At 37.0% G+C, this 18,372-nt stretch overlaps 1 protein-coding gene across 2 annotated transcripts in view; it reads left to right on the top strand.

The window, feature by feature from the left end:
- LOC149222688 (oxysterol-binding protein-related protein 1C-like) overlaps positions 1-18,372 on the top strand; it is a 450,258-nt gene that overhangs the window by 428,764 nt on the left and 3,122 nt on the right. The window contains exon 10 of one of the 2 annotated variants that reach the window (XM_089385581.1): positions 8,941-9,099. The exons of the other annotated variant lie outside the window; for it this stretch is intronic. Within the exon in view, the coding sequence (XP_089241707.1) occupies positions 8,941-9,084 (144 nt within the window). The 3' untranslated portion in view covers positions 9,085-9,099. Of the gene's footprint in view, positions 1-8,940; positions 9,100-18,372 lie in introns of those variants that run through there. 2 annotated transcript variants of the gene reach the window in all.

Genomic DNA, 18,372 nt, shown 5'->3' with positions numbered 1-18,372 from the left:
ATTTCTGTTTTGTGAATCTATCCAAGCGATCAAGTTGCCGCTCAACAACACTGTCAGATTTGGATGATTCAAGAAAAATGACATCTCTAGATAAAACAAACTTTTTATTTACTTCATCATAGAGGCGGTATGCTTTAGATGTGTTTGAATACCCCAGGAAGATGCACTTACGACTTCTAGCACCAAGTTTGTTTCTATGTACCTTTGGTATTAAAGCATAACAGGTGGAACCAAAAAATCCTGAGATGTTTTACCGAAGGAACATGTCCATACCATAATTCATAAGGAGTCTTGTTTCTTATAGCACTAGATGGACATCTATTCTTTATATATGCAGCACATAGAACAGCATCAGCCCAAAACATTGTCTTTACATTTTTGAAGAAAAGCATGGAGCGTACCATATTCAAAAGTGTTCTGTTCATTCTTTCAGCTACACCATTCTGTTGAGGATTATAAGGCACAGTTATTTGATGTTTAATCCCATGTTGGCGAAGATAGTGTTCAAATTCATTTGATGTATATTCTTTTCCATTATCAGTGCGAATAGACCCAATATGAGATTGTGCATCATTTTCAATCCATTTATGAAAAATCTTGAATGTTTGAAAAGCATCAGATTTGTTCTTCAAAAAATAAACCCAACACATTCTGGTGTAATCATCAATAAATGTCATGATATATTTATTTCCATTTGTAGAAGAAACAGGCATTGGACCACATAAATCTGAATGAATGAGTTCAAGCTTCCTATGTGCTCTTGAATGTGAATCATGAAAAGACTGTTTGCTATGCTTTCCTAGAATGCAAGCATCACATTGCTTATGTTTTCTAGGAATTGTAGGCAAACCAGCAACACCATTTTTCTTCAACAAGCGGAGACTATCATAGTTTAAATGTCCAAATCTAGCATGCCATAATAAACTTGATGGAAGTGCACCTTCTTCATGATGAGAAATATATGAGAAATGTTGTGCATGAGCAGAGGTTCCTTGCAGTTTAAGAAGTCTTTCTTCTTCTATACCCCTCATGACAAGTGAGTGGTCAGATGCCTTTCTTACCTCAAGCTTGCCATCAAACATGTGAATGGAGTGACCTTGCTGGCTGATTTCTTCTCTGCTCAATCTTGTCCCATGGTAGCTTGCATGTAGAAGCATCATGTGATCCATTTCGTTTGCAGCGAATGCAATGCATATCTGCCTTTTCTGCTTGAGGATGTCTGCCCCCTACCTCTGAAGTATCTTCCTCTTCCTCTTCGTCCACCTCTTCCTCTTGTAGAATCTTGAGCAGGATGCTTTTTTTTATGAGCAAGGCAAACAGTCTCTTCAGAAGATTCAGGGACTGTTTTCTTTCCAAAAGCTTTCTCTCTTTCAGCAAACTTTTTCACAAGAGTGTCAAAGGTTATATCTTTAAGATTTCCATTTGCTTGTAAAGACTCAAGATAATTAGAGTAGGTAGGATAGAGTGCTTTGAGAAAGGCAATAAGAGAGATATCCAACTCAACCTTAGTGGATTTAATATCATGTATTATAGACTTTATTTCAGATGCAAGAGCAAGAGGATCATTATTTTTCAGTTCAAGAGTGAAGAGTTTAATCATAAGCTGAACAACTTCAAGTGCAGAATGTGTATCATAGAGTTCTTTCAGCTTTTGTAAAGCTTCAAAGGCAGTGGAATAGGATGAAATATGACGACTTACTTCTTCATTTACAGATGCTGCGATCAATGCATAGGCTTTGTTGTTCTTGTTTTCCCATATGGCGAGTTCTTTGTCTGATGTAGGCTGCACAGGGTCTTTGTCTTCTTCTCCGACACACACTCCCTTCCACAACTAATTGTAGATGAGGGTGTGTTTTACCATCCGAGACCATTCAGAATAGTTCTCCTTGCCAGTGAGAACTATTCCGACCATAGAGATGATTGAATGCATTTTTTAAAAAAATACTTCTTCTGAAAAGAAAAACTTTTGCTTTTTGCTGATAAAAGGAACTTCTGATGAAAAGAGAAACTTTTGCTGATAAAAGGAACTTTTGATGACAAAAAAAAAAAAAAAACTAAAAGTTTTGTTGCAAGCTTTTCTAGCCTATTCCTTCTGCCACAGATTCCAAAAAAATATCAATCTTTAGATGTTTAAGACACTCGTTCCTTTATAACCAAAAACTGTCACATGCTACAGAGTAATTCTATACATTTCACTTGTTCTCGGCACATTGCAGTATTCTGTGTATCTACCTTTAGCATTTCGGTTTTGGCTCGGCATCGTTCTCAATACAGTTTATATAATGCCTCGGCATCGGTCTCAATACATAATTCTATGGCTCGGCATCGGTCTCAATACATAACTCTATGGCTCGGCATCGGTCTCAATACATAACCACAATCATTAGCAGTCTATTCGCATATATCGATATATGCACAAACCCCTTCAATGGTGCAACATATTGCTTGCTTTGAATGAGATCAAGTGATAAGCATTAAGCGTGAGCATTAATGCTGTCGCCATCGTATGCCCAAAACCGCGGCATTGCTGCAATGATATGATCCAGTGGGCCGCGGATAGAACTCTGCCTCTGCATTCAAAGAATCGGTTCAGAACTTGCAAAACCTCGTCAGAGGTCCTCTGGCCTCATCTATTCAACATCTCAGCGATTCTTCCAGTTTTCGAGCTGATCCGGATGAAGCATACGACTGGTTAGTTAATATCCACGACAATATATTCGAACGCGTCGACGTTTCCATGGACAAATTCAAGAGAGTTCGACAGGAGCATCATAGTGGTAACCGGGTAGTGTGGACGACATAGAGAGTGGTTTTCAGTTGGTTTATGGAAGCAGAAGAAAATGCAGAGAGCGGAAGTTGGCTCTGGGTGCTAAGGCCACGGCGGCAGAGGGGGATATTTCTGGAGGCGTGAAAGTGCTTTCACGGGATAAGAAAACCAGTGGTGGGCGTAGCCGGGTGCCGTTTCACATTCCCAGCATACCTCGGCCACAGGACAGATACAATATATTTGTGGATAATAGTAACGTGCCTTTCAAGCATCCAGGATTGCAGAAGACTGAAGACGTTGCATTAAATCCCATTTCCAAGTTTCAAAAATGATCTCGAAGCCGGGAGGCGTTCAAAACAGATGCGAATGTCAGGACAGAGGCGTTCAAAACGGATGCGAATGTCAGGACTAAGTCAATGTCAGGACAGAGGCATTCAAAACGGATGCGAATGTCAGGACTGAGTCAATGTCAGGACAGAGGCATTGGCAGTTAATGCGCAGAGAGACAGAGGACAACAGCAGAAGTAGCGCTAACGTTCAAGGGCAGAGTAGCGCTCAGGACTGAGCAGCTCTCAAGACAGGAGTTACAACTATTTTAGGGACTGGGACCTGAGCTCTGATACCATGTCAGGCCAGGGTAACTCCAGGTTGAGCAGGAGAAAAGAATTGATATCTTATTCATTAACTAACTCATGTTTATATACAAAAATAAAACGGATCAGTTCATCTTCTAGATGACTGTCCAGTTCACCCATCCGTTTCGGATTAGGTGTCAACACTAACAAAAATGGAATTAAATGAGAAATTTGGAAATTCTTCAAAAATAAAAATATTTTCAACGACTAAGATTAAAAGATCATCAAAGATTGATCAATGACCAAGATTATTTTGACGAGGATCAAACAAACTAACCATTATTTTCCACTTGGAGGATTTATCTATAAATTAGAGTCATTCCTGTCAAAGGCATATGATGTTTGGCTAAGAAATTGTTGCAAAAGAATTGATGTAACACTACAGTCCCACTAGGAACGTTCATTTGAATCATAATAAAGACTTTGAGGTGTAGTTCATGGTGTTCAGTGTTAATTGATTTGTGGTATGTGCTGAGTACGGGCTTTCCTATATTGTGCTTAATATTTCCAAAGATTTGTTTTTCATTAGATGGAATAAGAAAATTCTATTAATAAAATTTTGGTCTATTTTAGGTGATCTGATTTGCTATATGTTTAACAAGTTTTTTCTTGAGAAAAATATGTAGTGTTTGCAGATTCCCCAATCCTTGGTCTCCAAGTTCACAAACTGTGGGCATGAACTGACCTTGCTTGGACTCTAGATATTTATATGATTGATCTAACTTCATTAAGGCTATAGTGTGCATTATCTTTTCTAAAGTATTATTAGCCATTTATCAAAGAAAAAGTCTAATTTTTTTGTCAAAAATTATTTTAAAACCCTTGTATATTTGTAAATTTTTCAAATAATTTTGTTTTTAACTAGAGTTTTGGGGTTTTAAAATTTTTGTATATATTGGGGTTTTGGGTAAATGTAAATCTATTTGTGCATGGGAGATCAAGTGGAGATTTTTTTGCATGGGAGTCTCTAAGATTTTTTGTAGGGCCAACCATTGAAGAAATTGAGCCAAATTGCAGATCTAAAAGATTTCTTTTGTTTTTTTTTTTTTAAGCTGGCATTTTAATTTTTAGCCCTCTTGGACCCGAATCCAGCGCTTTCAAGGTTAGTGTTGGCTTCTAAACCCCCTTGCATCAGCCCTTTTTCCGTATGCTTCATCATTTGAAGGTTTTTAAAGGCTGGTCGTATCCTCTAGGGGCCTCAGCCTGCCCTTTTAGCCTTAGCATTAAGGTTTTTAAGCCTTCTAAGGCCTAGCTATGGGCCTAGAAGGCCTCAGTTGCCTCCTAAGCCCTAGACGACTACCTCATAGGATAATTGTGGCCTTTTTAGGCCATATTTTGTCATAGTTCCCCAGTGAAGTCCTTTAGGGATTTCCCTCTCTCCTTTTCCCTGCGCTCTCCCTTCATTGGCCTTCTTGACCCCTTTTCAGCCCTCTTTAGCCTCTTTTCCTTAGCCGCTAGCCTTTCTTGAGCCTTTGGCCTTCTTCTTAGCTCATCTTAGCCCTAGTTTGCCCTAAATCCATTTTTTGAATTTTCTTGACTAAATACTTGGTGGGTTTTGCAGACATTTGACTCAAAAAGTTTGATTTGCAAGTGGCAACTTCATTGCAAAATTGTGGCAAGTTTGGACAAAGTGATCATCAAGGCTTTTGGCCTAGGGTTTTCTCTCTAAACCCTAATTTCTCATTGTTTTATTACAACTGTAAATTATGATTCATAACAGTGATATAATTGACCTAGAAATATGTCTAATTTGTCAAAATAGTTTAAAATTGCAAAATATAATTTTTCTAAAATTTTGGCCACTTGGGCATTAAAGATCTAGCCTAGATCTAAATTTTTGGCTTGCTAGAAATTTTTTGCATAAGTGCTAGATCATATTTGCATCTTAAAGTGGGCTAAAACTCATAATTTACATTAGAAAAGTGTTGGGCATCTTATTAATCATCTGTGGCTATCATAGGCTTGTTTCTCGAATCTAAAGTGATTTTATTGTGGTTGTCATAAGAATGACAAGTGTTGATAATTCTGAAGCATTACTACTGATTTTGATTATTGGAAATCTAACATTCATCTGTCTCGTCTTAAGCTCTAATAATTGACAAATTTTGCACTTAAGACACTCACACACGTAAGTTCTAAGTTTCCAAATCTTGTTTATGTTACTTTTGGCATTAAGATCAAATTGACATTGTGATTGAATCATTATTGAATAAGTGCTCTACTTTAAGTTCATAATCTTAAGAATCTTGAGTAATTGTAGTCTTTATCTTGTGAGATTAACATCTTAAGGTTTACTCTTAAGCATATTTCATTATTGGAACCTTGTGGATTTGATATTGGCATCATCATTGGCATTTACTTGGTTGAAATGTCTTTGAAGATCTCTAATTGTTTCAATTGTTGCATTGTCTTTAATAATCTTGCAATTGGTATATTGACTAAGTGTGATTTAAGTTATTATGTGTACATCTCGTAGTCATTAGAACTTTGTGATTATCTTTGGCATCTGCTTCACACTTAAGTATTTGACACATTCTCGTGTGGTTAAGATTGTCTTTTCATTTATCATTAAATACTACTGTCATAAAGAATAATCATAACTTAAGTACTTAAATGTTTAAAACAATCTTAAGCTAAGAACTTCACTCATCCATCTTACATTTCATTCTAAGAGTAGTTATAGTTAACAACTTATCTCCAAGCATAAGCTTGGTTGATAGACTCATAGGACAACCCTTAATTTTCTCATTCAACTTGAGGAATTCAACCATTCTTAGTGTTTAACACAATGACCTTGCAGTCGTCAGAGCCACATTCTTTGTAGCATCAAAGGCACTAGGTGGTTGGAACACAATGGGAGGTATCATTAATCAAATGATTGTCTGTTTTTCGTTGGCTTTCATCTCACAACCTACTTTGAAGATTGTTTCTCAAAATAGTTAAGGGAAGGGTTCCATTTAGACTAGGCATATAATCTAAAATTAACCAAGATCCTTGCATCGCACTTAGGTCTTAGGAGTTGCATCGCATATAGGTTAGTCAATCATATAAGCAACAATTGTCCATCCGGTTACTTGGTCACAATTTATAATAAGGAAGAGCTTTGACTCCATAAGGCATTTGTCTCAATTCTAAATATAATTGAATCTTTAATCTTTCTAAATTAAACCGAGTAGCTAGGCCACTCAATTGTGTCTCCCATGCATGTTGGTTCCCAACTTGTTTTTCATCACCTCATTTCTTTAGGGACCACCCCTCGTAGCTTGTTGTTGGGAGACAACTAGAACGGAGTGGGCGTGAATCAGAGTGACAACTCCTTCCCTGAGTCATTGTCATGGTGCATGTACAATCTGAGCAACAACATTTTATGTCACCATCGTCGGAGATAAATTTATTTTGTTCTTAGTGCTTCAACGACATTTTCCCAATCTTCCACCTTTCATCATTCTTCATATTTTCATCACCTTATCCTTTCTTCTCTCACTAATCCTTTCATGTTGTTTATTTGCACTTTTAGCACCTAGACATTTAGGTTGGTTTCCTGCTTGGGTGGCGACTCCACTTATTCATCCATTCACAAAAGCTTATACTAGAAGAAATCCTCGTAACTTGCTTAACCTTGCTCTCAAAGCTCGATTAAACAAATTACATTCTAGTAAGCATTCATTTTTCTCAGACAAGAAGCTCTCCTTTATATCCATTTGCTTGATCCTTAACTAACTTTTCGACTTTATGTGTTCTGGCTTTTGGAGCTAGATTCATGTTCAAGTGGCGACTCCATTTCTTTCATTTCTTGTAAGAATTTCTGCTAAAGGCTCGCTTCTTGTGGATCTCTTGTTTTTCTTGAACAAGGGTCTCTCTCTAAAAATCCATTGCCACCTTTTCCCCTTAAGCAGGTAATAATGGTTGACTTGTTTGCCCCTTTTCATTTTACTAACATTCCTCATGATATTCCGGAAATGGCTATTAATAAATTACCTTCTTTCATGAGTAATGATGCAGTCACTGCTACAAAGCAAATCCAAAGGTTCAGAGTTTGTCTAGAAAGGTATGCTCATGCGATTGCATACAATCATGAAGACATCAAGATGCATCTTTGTCCTTTCCTTGGAAGGTGATGCTAGGAATAGGTTTTGTGATTTTCTTGACGATTCTTTCAACTCCTTACAAGCCATCATAGATACTTTTAAAAATATATATGAAAATCAAGGGGGCTTGCGTTGTGCCTCTAATACTATGAAGAAGCATGATAGTAATCTTGCAAAAGACCCAAATATCATAGAAAGGTGTCAAGAGAATGTACTACGTCAATCTTTTCCATCTTGCAAACCTTGTGACTGCTCTCGTGATGAATCCACTTGTGTTGTCGCAAGAAGAATCCTTGATAATGGAAAAGCAGGGACGAAGGATCAAATTAATATTGATGATGAAAAAGAGAATGATAAACATCTTTTCAATGAATTAACTCAAATTATAGAAGCCATGAGACTTAATCAAGAGAAATTCATAGTTGATCACTCTAGAAAAATGAGATCCATGCACATAAGGTGGATAACTATCGAAGAAAAGCAGGTTGAAGAGTTAAGCTCCATTTAGGAAAATAATAAGAAAGAAATTATCTATATTCAAGACAAAGAAGTTAGCCTTCAGAACAGGTTATTAGCCATAGAAGAAAAACACAATGAGGAACTGAAAACCATGTAGATTAATTATTCTAATCAGATAGCCACCATACAAAATTGTTTGGTCATCATGGAAGTTGGTTAGATATGCCTTCAAAATAAGTTGTTGAACATGGAAGAAAACCATGCCAAAGAAATCAGTGTTATGAAAGTTGAACACTCTAACTAGATGGATGCCATCAGAATTGAAAAGACCACTCTTGAGAATACGCTGCAAATGATGGAAAAGATACAGGTTTTGGGACCTCAACTCACACTGAAGGTTCTAGGAAGGAAGCAAAAAGGGTTTTTCAGAACTCAGAAGTTTCCTAGTCTGTCGAATCAATTCCCATCTCGTCGCAAGGAGGTCGCTTTTCCCATTGAAGGTGGGTTAACTTGAAGTGTCATGGTTAAGAAATACGAGGCTTATGTGTCACCTTTGAACATCTTCAAGATGAAGACAAGAAACCTACAGTGGTCTCATTGTTGACATCACAACTCACCAAAAAGAAAAAAAGAAAAAAGAAGTGATTTGATGCATTTGATGGCCGAGAGAAGCTCAATATTCAGATAAGACTGAGTCCTATGATATGCAGGATCGAGCATGACATGTTCGAGAAACACCCCACAGACTTGCCAAAAAGTCGACAGATGCTCAGTATGCACTATATTGATGACATCTAATAACATAAGACATTGTTTGTATAGTATCTCTAACCTTACTCTGTTTTATTTTATGTCATTAGATAGTTTATTTCACGCATTTATTTATGTCTTGTATATTTCAGTTTGTTAGAGTAGATTTTTCTATATACGCATGATGATTTGAATTTTAAATGGATATGTATTTGATGGACTTCTGTCTTCTTGGATGCAGGATTATGGGATTCTCACATTACTTCATGGAAGCAACATGTCCCCATATGGAGACAAATGTTGCACACCTTTTGTCAAAGTTCTAAGGAAGAAGATATGCCAAATATTTTTCAAGCATCATATCATCAATCATCAGTTTTATTGAGTCATTGTAAACCCATTTTGCAAATTTATAATGTAAATTATCACAATACGACCGTATATATATGTAACAACCTAGGTAAGCCTTTGGCAAGAGTTTTATCCGGGAAGGTTTTTTGTCTCACTGACTCATCTATGGTTCTAAACTCAAAGGGTTAGAAAAGTTTTTCTCTCCAAACTCACCCCAAAGCTAAGGTGGAATTCTTCATCAAAATCTTAATTGAGTCATAGTGTTCTAGTCGAATCTTATGTAAAAGTGAATGGGAATAATTTAAGCTAATTGATTAAATTATTTTGTTACAAATCGCTTGGTCTACTAGATCATATTGTGTCGCTAAATTGGGTATATAATTTAAGGGTCTAAGTCGAACGAGTATTCCATCTTTAAGATTTGAATTGTAAAAATATTATGTAAAAAATATTTTAGTGCGTGGTCCCTTATACTTAGACACCATAGCTAAAATATTAGAGGGTGGAAAAAATTATTAATCCCCTCAAGTGTCAATTATTTAAATTTTCTTGCAAAACTAAATAGAAATCCAAAGCTAAAAATTTAATTAATTAGTGTCAAAATTAAATGTCTAGAGAAAAAAAAATTTCTAAGTGGAAAAATTCGTGGGTTTTGAAAGAATTAATTTTTGGAGGTCCTCCACCAAGGGAATATTGGATATTTCAAAAAAAAAATTGGACTTTTGGACCTTGGTGGTTTTGAGGAAATTAGCTCAAAATAATTAAGTTTGAGCTAAGAAAAATGAAATTAAATAAGAAATTCCAAATTTCCTCAAATATAAAAATATTTTCAATAGCTAAGATTAAAATACCATTAAAGATTTATCAACGACAAAGATTATTTTGATGAAGATCAAGACAACTAGACATTATTTTCCACTTGGAGGATTTATCTATAAATTAGAGAGTCATTTGAATCAAAAGTCATATGATGTTTGGCTAAAAAATTGCAGGAGAAGAATTGATGTAACACTACATTCCCGTTGGGAACGTTTATTTGAATCATAATAAAGACTTTGGGGTGTAGTTCATGGTATTCAGTGTACATTGATTTGTGGTATGTGCTGGATACATGCTTTTTTATATTGTGCTTAATATTTCCAAAGGTTTGTTTTTCATTAGATGGGGATAAGAACATTCTATTAATAGATTTTGGGTCTATTTTAGGTGATTGATTCACCATATGTGTAATAAGTTTTTTCTTGGGAAAAATATATAGTGTTTGCACGTTCTCCAGTCCATGGTCTAGATCTAGCCATGGAGGGCTTGATTAACAAATTAGATCTAGTTGTTATCTATTCTTCAAATGGATCAGTACCATTTCTAGGGGAACCCACAATAGTAAAGTGGTAGGAGGAACAATCATGATATGAGAGGTACACAAGTTCAATGTCAACAGGATGTAGTTAGATACTCGAGAGAGAGTTGCAGAGCCAAAAACAGGCGTAATCAGGTACTCGAGATGTAGTTACTGAGCCAAAACTAGGCGCAATTAGTTACTTGAGAGATAGTTCATAGCCAACCAGGCGCAAGAAAACTCTCAAAAGACAGATGCAAAGCTAATTGCAGTGACACAAGCAATGAAAATTGGTTAGTTACAGAGTGCGAGGTGTAGTTCCATCCAATGAGATTTCCTAGTTATTTATAGAGGGAGATCAAGACTCAAAAGGAGTCTAGCTTCAGAGGAAACAACCCTAAGGAAGTTTGAATCTTCAGGTTTTGAGGAGATCGACACACATTTGCAGTGGTCGCAGCGACACAAAGGCAATGTAGAGGCATCAACAATGTTATATCAGAGTATGTGCATTAGCATGGTAGGTAGTGACAACCGTGTAATTTCTTCACAATGATTTCCAGTGATAAGGATTCAATTCAGTTTGAAGATGTGAAGGAAGGAGGTTTCATAGATGTCAGAAAGTAGCAGCGTGGAGTAGTTTGGCTACAATATGCTCCCACAGATCAATAGGTGAATGATATTACTCACGAAGACTCTAGGGAAAGTCAAGTTTATCTACTTCAGAGAACAAATGGGTATAATGGAGAATACCTTCTTCATTAAGAGGGAGTGTTAGTTTATGTGGCAGTGGACAGGGGTTATAGCCTCAGATGATATCTAAGAGGCTAAATAACACGAGATCTCCAAAACCCAGAAAAGGTTTCGAGAGAAAAGACTTGGAAACGCCTTAATTAAATTAATTAGCCATAATTTAATTATTTCCTAAGTCTGACTTAGGAAATGTGGTTAATTAAAGTTAATTAAGGAAGTTCGAGTTTTCTCTAAAGACTTCCATTGATGAAGTCAAGATGATCTTAGATGTCAGTTGAGATGTAATCATGGTTGTTGAGACTCCAAGGAGAGATTATAAAAGAAAGTCAAAGGGCTTGGAGATGGCATCAATTATGAGTTGAGAAGTTCAACTACCCAATTGTTGGTATTCAACAAGGGCAGAGTTGAAGCAAGGGAAGGCATCAGAGAGAGAGAACAAAAATATTTGGGAGCAGAGACTTTGGAGGAAGATTTCCTCAATGTTTCCAGTTTCTAGGTGACAGGAAAGAGGAGGCTAGTTTTCTGCAAAAGAGCCTGAATACAATAGTGTGAGTTAGCCAAATTCCCAATACGAGTTGCCAGAGGAAGCTACGCTTCAGTTGCTAGTGTTTGGATCAACGTCCTGAAGGTGGAATTATTTGTTTTTAGAGGTAGAGGGAGGCAGGTTGACTCACCTGGAGGTAGTTATGGGGTTGTACGAATTTATCTTGAACATCAATACACATTTCCCAGAGGTAGTGCAAATAGCATGGGAGAGTGCGAGTTGTTGGCAGAGGGCCAAATGAGTTGTAGAGGGATACAAGATTTTCTTTTAAATATTTTCCAGTATATTTATAGAGGTTTTCCAGTTGGGAAATTAGTTGTAATAATTCTCTCAAATTACTACATAATAATAAAATCCTCATTTGTTGCAGTAGTTTTCCTTTCGGGCTTTTTCCAATGACAATTCTCCAAAAACAATGATGTTAATTTTTTATGTGTGCATCATTTTTCTCAGTTTCGTATTTTATATTTCCACAATGGTTTTATTGTGAAGAATGCAATAGTGAAGTTATCTCCAATTAATTGCATTCAAGAAATTTTCACATTCCATACCCTCATACATGATAGAATGAAACAAAAATACTACAATCTTACCAATCTTCAAATTCTAAAAATTGTTAAAGAATTTTCAATGGGATATGAAATTCTACTTTCTCCATATGAAGTCCGATGAGGTTGGAATCATTCAAACATCTCGAAACAATTAATGATAACATTAAAAAATTAAGTAAAATGATGAAAATGAAAGATAAAGGATGTTGCCAAAATTACCATTAATTGCCAAAAATTTGGTGCAAACTACGAATGAAGCCCTCTTTTAATGAAATATTTATGGTCGTAAACATTTTTAAAAGTCTCATTAATTCATAATTAACCTTTGATGAAGCATTAAATCCAATAATGTGGATCCTAACACTTAAATCAAGGCAAAATTAGACAAATTTCATTTGGAAACGCATTGTACAAATGTTGAGACACATTTTAGTTTGTATGAAACATGCTTTCCACATGTGAAACACATTTCATACAAACTAAACATATTTCAATGATGTTTCAATTCAACATTTCGATATGGAAACACGATTGATATGCAGGGGGGCACATTTCTTGCAACATAGGAACTAACTAAAGGAACTTTAGCGTAGAGAAATTATTGTTGAGTTTGTAATGAATATTCTACACAATCTCACTCTTTATGATTGTTTTATTAATGCTTGTGCTTTTATAATGATCTGTAGTCAATGGAATTATAGCCCATTCACAACACAAACATGGATACCTTTCTTACTCGAATTAAATATGGTCTTTTTCCATATAAAGAAACTCAAATATTACAACCAATAATTAAGTTTTGTGGTTCTATAAAACTTCTCATAAACCGATTCCATTGAAATAATCGATGCCTTGTTGTGAAATAAGTCAACCATGGATTGAACTCTACTCTATTGGGCAAGAATACACAATGCACTGTCTTCGAATGCATAGACATTTAAATTGCCAGTAATAAAATTGATCCTCCTTGTTAATTTTGTCTATACTACATACATTAAACCATTCCACTCATACATATAAATATGGTGATTTGGTTGATTAGAGCTAGTTATACATTCCCAAATTGTAGACCATTGAAATCCATACAAATGAACGAGGCTATTAATCAGCTGTAGCAATTGTCTTGGAAACCAAACGGGAAAACCAACATTCAATTATCTTTGGCCAAGCTCTTTATTATTTGGAACTATGCATGTTAAAGGCTTTCTAGTTCATCTTCATGCTCCAAATGGAAATTCGGGCAACATTTTCTTTACTATCAACCAAAGAAGATTTCCTCCTTTGTGAGGGCATGGTATATAAGAAGATGGATCAGCTGGGGCTAGCTAGAAGCTCAAGAATCCCAAATCGTTCAACTTCCCCAAGCTTGTTTCTCCTCCCTTCTCTTTTATTTTATTACATTGGAGAAGAGGTTATTATTATTATTATTATTATTATCTCCTTCCAACTTTACATTTCATATGCTTGCCTTATGATTTAATTTAATCCAAGGATAGACATTGATTATAATGCAATTTAGCTCTTCACACTAACAACCCAATTTCCTTCCTTGTTTGTAGCCTTGAACCTTGCCAGTGTCAATTATTGAAGAGCCCATGCTGATAGGAAATCATCTTCATGTGGATCTAATTTGGATTACATCTCCCTATCTTGAGGCCCTTGGTCTCCAAACGCTTCCAAGGGTAAGTGAGGGAACTTGTTGGCTCGGTTCCTCTTATACCATATCATGTTTTGTGGATTTTGTCTTTTGTGACCAATCTATTAGATCTATAGCCATCCTCTACAAGTTACCCATTCTTTTTGTTGCAAAATTGTATATTCCTTCAATTCTTCTAGTGTTTGCATTGCAAAGTGTTACTCATATTGGAATGAGTGGTAATTACATATTTTCATGAATAATTTGAAAATATGTTAATAGATATTATAAATACTCATATATTATTTTTTCTTGAGGATAGTACTTCTCGCACGAGTGATCTTCCATGATGTTTCTTGAGGATGTGGGTTAGAAAATGGATTGTCCTTGATGTTGATGTTGTTCATAGTATTGGTTGTTGTTACCACAAGATTTAGTGTGCCTAGTGCAAAGCCCCACTAGGAAGAATGAGGCCTTAGGGAAACAAGAGAGCTGCCATTGTCACCTCAACAACCTTTCTCCTACTCTTTAGTGGTGTTTGACCATAACAGAGGATTCCTCAAATCACCTAAATGATATTCACTTACTATGGCTCCAAGTGATAAATAAGAGGTTTATAATATGGGATAAAGCATCGACTAAGCCTAGAGGGCTTAGATATTCTATGTGAAAGTACAAGTACTTTATTCTTAGACCAAATAGATTATTTTTATAGGATAGGGTTTAGTTGATTCACAATTATAGGGTATATTATGTCATATAATAGACAAAAAAAAGTCCTCTTAATGAATAATTGACAAAAGGGAACAAGGCCTTCAAATAGACACCAAGGATTAGAGTTTATTAATGGAGTTTTATGGCTAAAAGCGTACATAGACAATAAATAAGGATGATGTCAGCCCTAAAGAGGAGGGTTTTACCATGCAACAATGCTAGTTTTTTCTTTTATATTATTTGTTGACACAATTCCTACTTAATGAACCATAAACACCAAACAAAATTTCACTTTTATGCAATTTTCAACATGAAAACCCTAGACATATATGACCAAGGTAAAGAAGAGAAAATTTAATTGATTTAGAGGGTGATCAACACAACTTATGATTAGTGCCTTATCCTAATTGGGCTTAATGAGTCTTTAGGGCTAAATTCAATGAGAATTGTTTTGACGAAATAAGTGGGGATGACTAGGGAATCCACTTTTTAAACCCTAACTATTTTCATTGCGATGGGAGAATTTAAATATAAGGAATTCACAATGAGGGTATGATTATATGTTTCAAAGAGAACAATTTTGCATGTTATAATGGAGCAATCTTTCAACATAGATTTAACATTTAGTCGTGTCATAAAACACAAATATTACTTCACAAATACAATATGCAAAATATAGAAGATAAAGCATGAAACTTAAAATTATCCAAAGAAACATTTCAATCAATCCAAGGAATCCATCTCCAAGAGAATTTTCACCATAGAAAATTGCAAGGCATCCATTCAATTCATCAATACCAGCAAGTACAGAGAAAATTGGTTGTGATTCTGGAGGTGGTGGAGACTGTGGTGCAACCTCGGATGCTCTCGACATGAGATTAGTGTCTTGGTCCTGTAGCTATTGTTCAGTTTCCATGTCTGCCACCTCAACTACTTGCTCAACTTGCTGAGCTAGTTCCTGAACTTGCACCTGCTCACCCTGTTCATAATCTGATGGCTGCTCTACTTCTTCAACCTGTATCTATGTAGTTTGCTCTGTCAGTGCGCCTTATCCTTCTTCATGTTATTGTTTCTACCTTTCTTCCCTTTCTCTCCTCTTGAGGTCTTATTCTTCTTTCAAATTCTTCTTTGTCGCTTGCAATCTCCTCTCTATATCTTCCAACCTTTGCTTCTCTCTCTTCTTTCGCTCTACTCTCCTTTCGTGTTGTCGCCTCTTTGCCTCTATCTCCAAAGCTACTTTTTCAACAAGAGTATCTTCTTTGAACTCATAGATTTTCTTAGCCTCAGCGCTCTCGACAATCTTCCACTTACCTTTGTCTTGCGTCGGTTTGCTGCTCAATGCTGCTGTTGTTGTTTCTTCTTGTGGTGCTACTGCCTGTAGTGCTACTTTCCATTATACAACCATGCTAACTGGTTCATTGAACCTAGAGGAGTTATAGCAGTACCTCCAAGGATCTTCCTCTGGCCAATGACATGCCCCATAGATCCATGGGTAGTACACCTTCACATAGTGGTTCTTGCATATGCAGTGGGGATCATATGGATTGAAACTCTTGGTGTCGAACCCGAACTTCTTCAAGTCCTCGGCCTCAACATCCGCATCCTTCAAGGTACGGATCTCGTACAACCCAATCCGCAAAGGAAGAGTAGGCCATGGTGCCTTCTTCCTACTGTGCAGTCCTACTGATAACCCTGTGGAGATGTGGTATGAAACCTCTTGCATGACCAAATTGTCTATGGAAAACCTTGGTCACTCATGTGGAGGCTTCTCCGCACCAAACATCCTGATGAAGGTACCACTGGGTGAGGCATACCAATCTGTAATGTTAAGAAATTCTTGTATTGCTTCCTGGGACATGCAAGGTGGATCTTGTTCAAATATCATTCTATACAATGGGGCGATGAAGTAGTCAGACAACCTTGCCATGATTCCTCGGTAGCTCCACTAAGAGAGAAACTCGCAATAAACATTCACAACATCCTCTGATGGTGTCCATGTCCAACCCATGCCAAGGAACTGCTGCTGGGCACAGATTGCATCACGCAGATATGCAGACATAAAGAATATTTATTGTCCATCCTTAGGAAAATTTTGGGCATTAGACACATGCAATTTCAACTGAAGATCCAACATGTCCGACCAGTTGAAAGGCCTTCCTTCATTTTCCAACTGATCTAACATAACAACCCAACTCTACGAGAAGGTCTTCGTGCTCTCTTGACCATACAAGCGACATGCGAAGATGACCAGGAGTTGGTAAGCTTTCCTGAGTGACTTCGTCTTGTAGACTTGGTTGGGTTTCGTCCTGAACTTCGATGGATCTTTTACCCAATGCTTCATGATGTCTCTAGTGTTTAGATTGTTGTTGGGAGTGAAGAATAGTGCATCCATGTAGTTCACCGACTACGACAAGTGATACATATGATGGTAGTTTTCTGACTTGAAGGTGGCAAGCTGTGTCCCATTGGTATTGCTCAATGTCATCGTCTCGGGATCGGTATGTGAGACAACCCAGTGAATGATATCCGCACACGGGAAGGTGGGGTACCTGCATGCAACCTTGTACAAGCCTGACTTGTGAATGTTGACATAGACTATCGATCTTCCATATTCTCCTTGAAACTACCTGCAAATATGTCCTTTATTTCTTGCCATGTGATATTCATGTCCTCCTCGACAAACAACTACGTGTTTGAATATATGGGCAAGTTTATTGGCACCTATTCAACCACGTCTCCAATGTTGCTCTCTACTATGTCCTTTGATCCATCTCTCTTCGAAACCATGATGCATCTACTGCTAAGAGACTACTCAACAATTGATGTACGTGGGGATCGAGTGGACACTCACACCAAGAAAATGTCAATTTAAAAACACAAAGCGCTTCAAGGATCGATCATGCAAAAAGCTGGGTGACTGCTGGGAAAGATTGCACAATAGTGACTCTCAAAGACAGGGAGATTTTCAGCTCGAACTGCACATTGCACAGTCCCAGCTACCAGTGAGATGTGTTGTTGACTAGAACTGCGTAAAGCACAGTTCAGTGAGGCTGGTTGTGGGATTGAACTGCACAATGTGTAGTTTAGTCTATCTTGATTGCTAGCTATGACTGTGCATTGTGTAATCCCAGTGGGCAAGACTGGGCATTGTCTCCCAGAACTGCGTAGAGAAAAAGTGGAGGCCAGTGACAGGCAGATTCTATGAAATTCTTGGAGCCAAGGCAGAGCCTTGAGATCCAGGAATGCACAGTGCATGTCGGGCAAAGCTAGATCTAAGCCAAGGCAACCCAGATCTGCCTAAGGGAAACTTGAAAACGAGTAGATCTGAATGCATGAACGAAGGATGGTGCAGATAGGAGTGAATGATCATGCATGCAATCAAAACCAATGCAGGAATCAGTCAAACAGATGAACAACAAAGTTGGCGGGGAGAGTTGTCGCAATGACGACCGTGAGTGCAAAAACAATGTTATGTATGTGACGCTTAAGAAAGACAATGCAAAACTTGAAACAACACTTCTACAAGTTAAAACAAAATAAAATGTCGACAATCATTTAGTAAAACATGCAAACCAACACGCACACAATCCAAGGAAACAAAAGCGACAGAAAAAGAAGCAAAAGACTTGAAAATCACAACTTACTCAAAAAAGCTATGTTGATTGTGCCACAGGTTCCTATATGCCTTGGGAATGCCAGAGATCCAAGATCGAATGTGTAGAATGAGGTCTGTGGTGTTGATTAAATAGATTCGATAGATTTAGGGTTTATGACGTGCATGCAAAAAATCT

This window comes from Pinus tabuliformis, chromosome Q (assembly GCF_031772625.1).
Source record: "Pinus tabuliformis cultivar Carrire ecotype Pingquan chromosome Q, CPIR1, whole genome shotgun sequence".
Lineage (NCBI taxonomy): Eukaryota > Viridiplantae > Streptophyta > Pinopsida > Pinales > Pinaceae > Pinus > Pinus tabuliformis.
The sequence above is the reverse complement of the archived record's forward strand: the minus strand, read 5'-3'. Positions and strand labels throughout refer to the sequence as shown.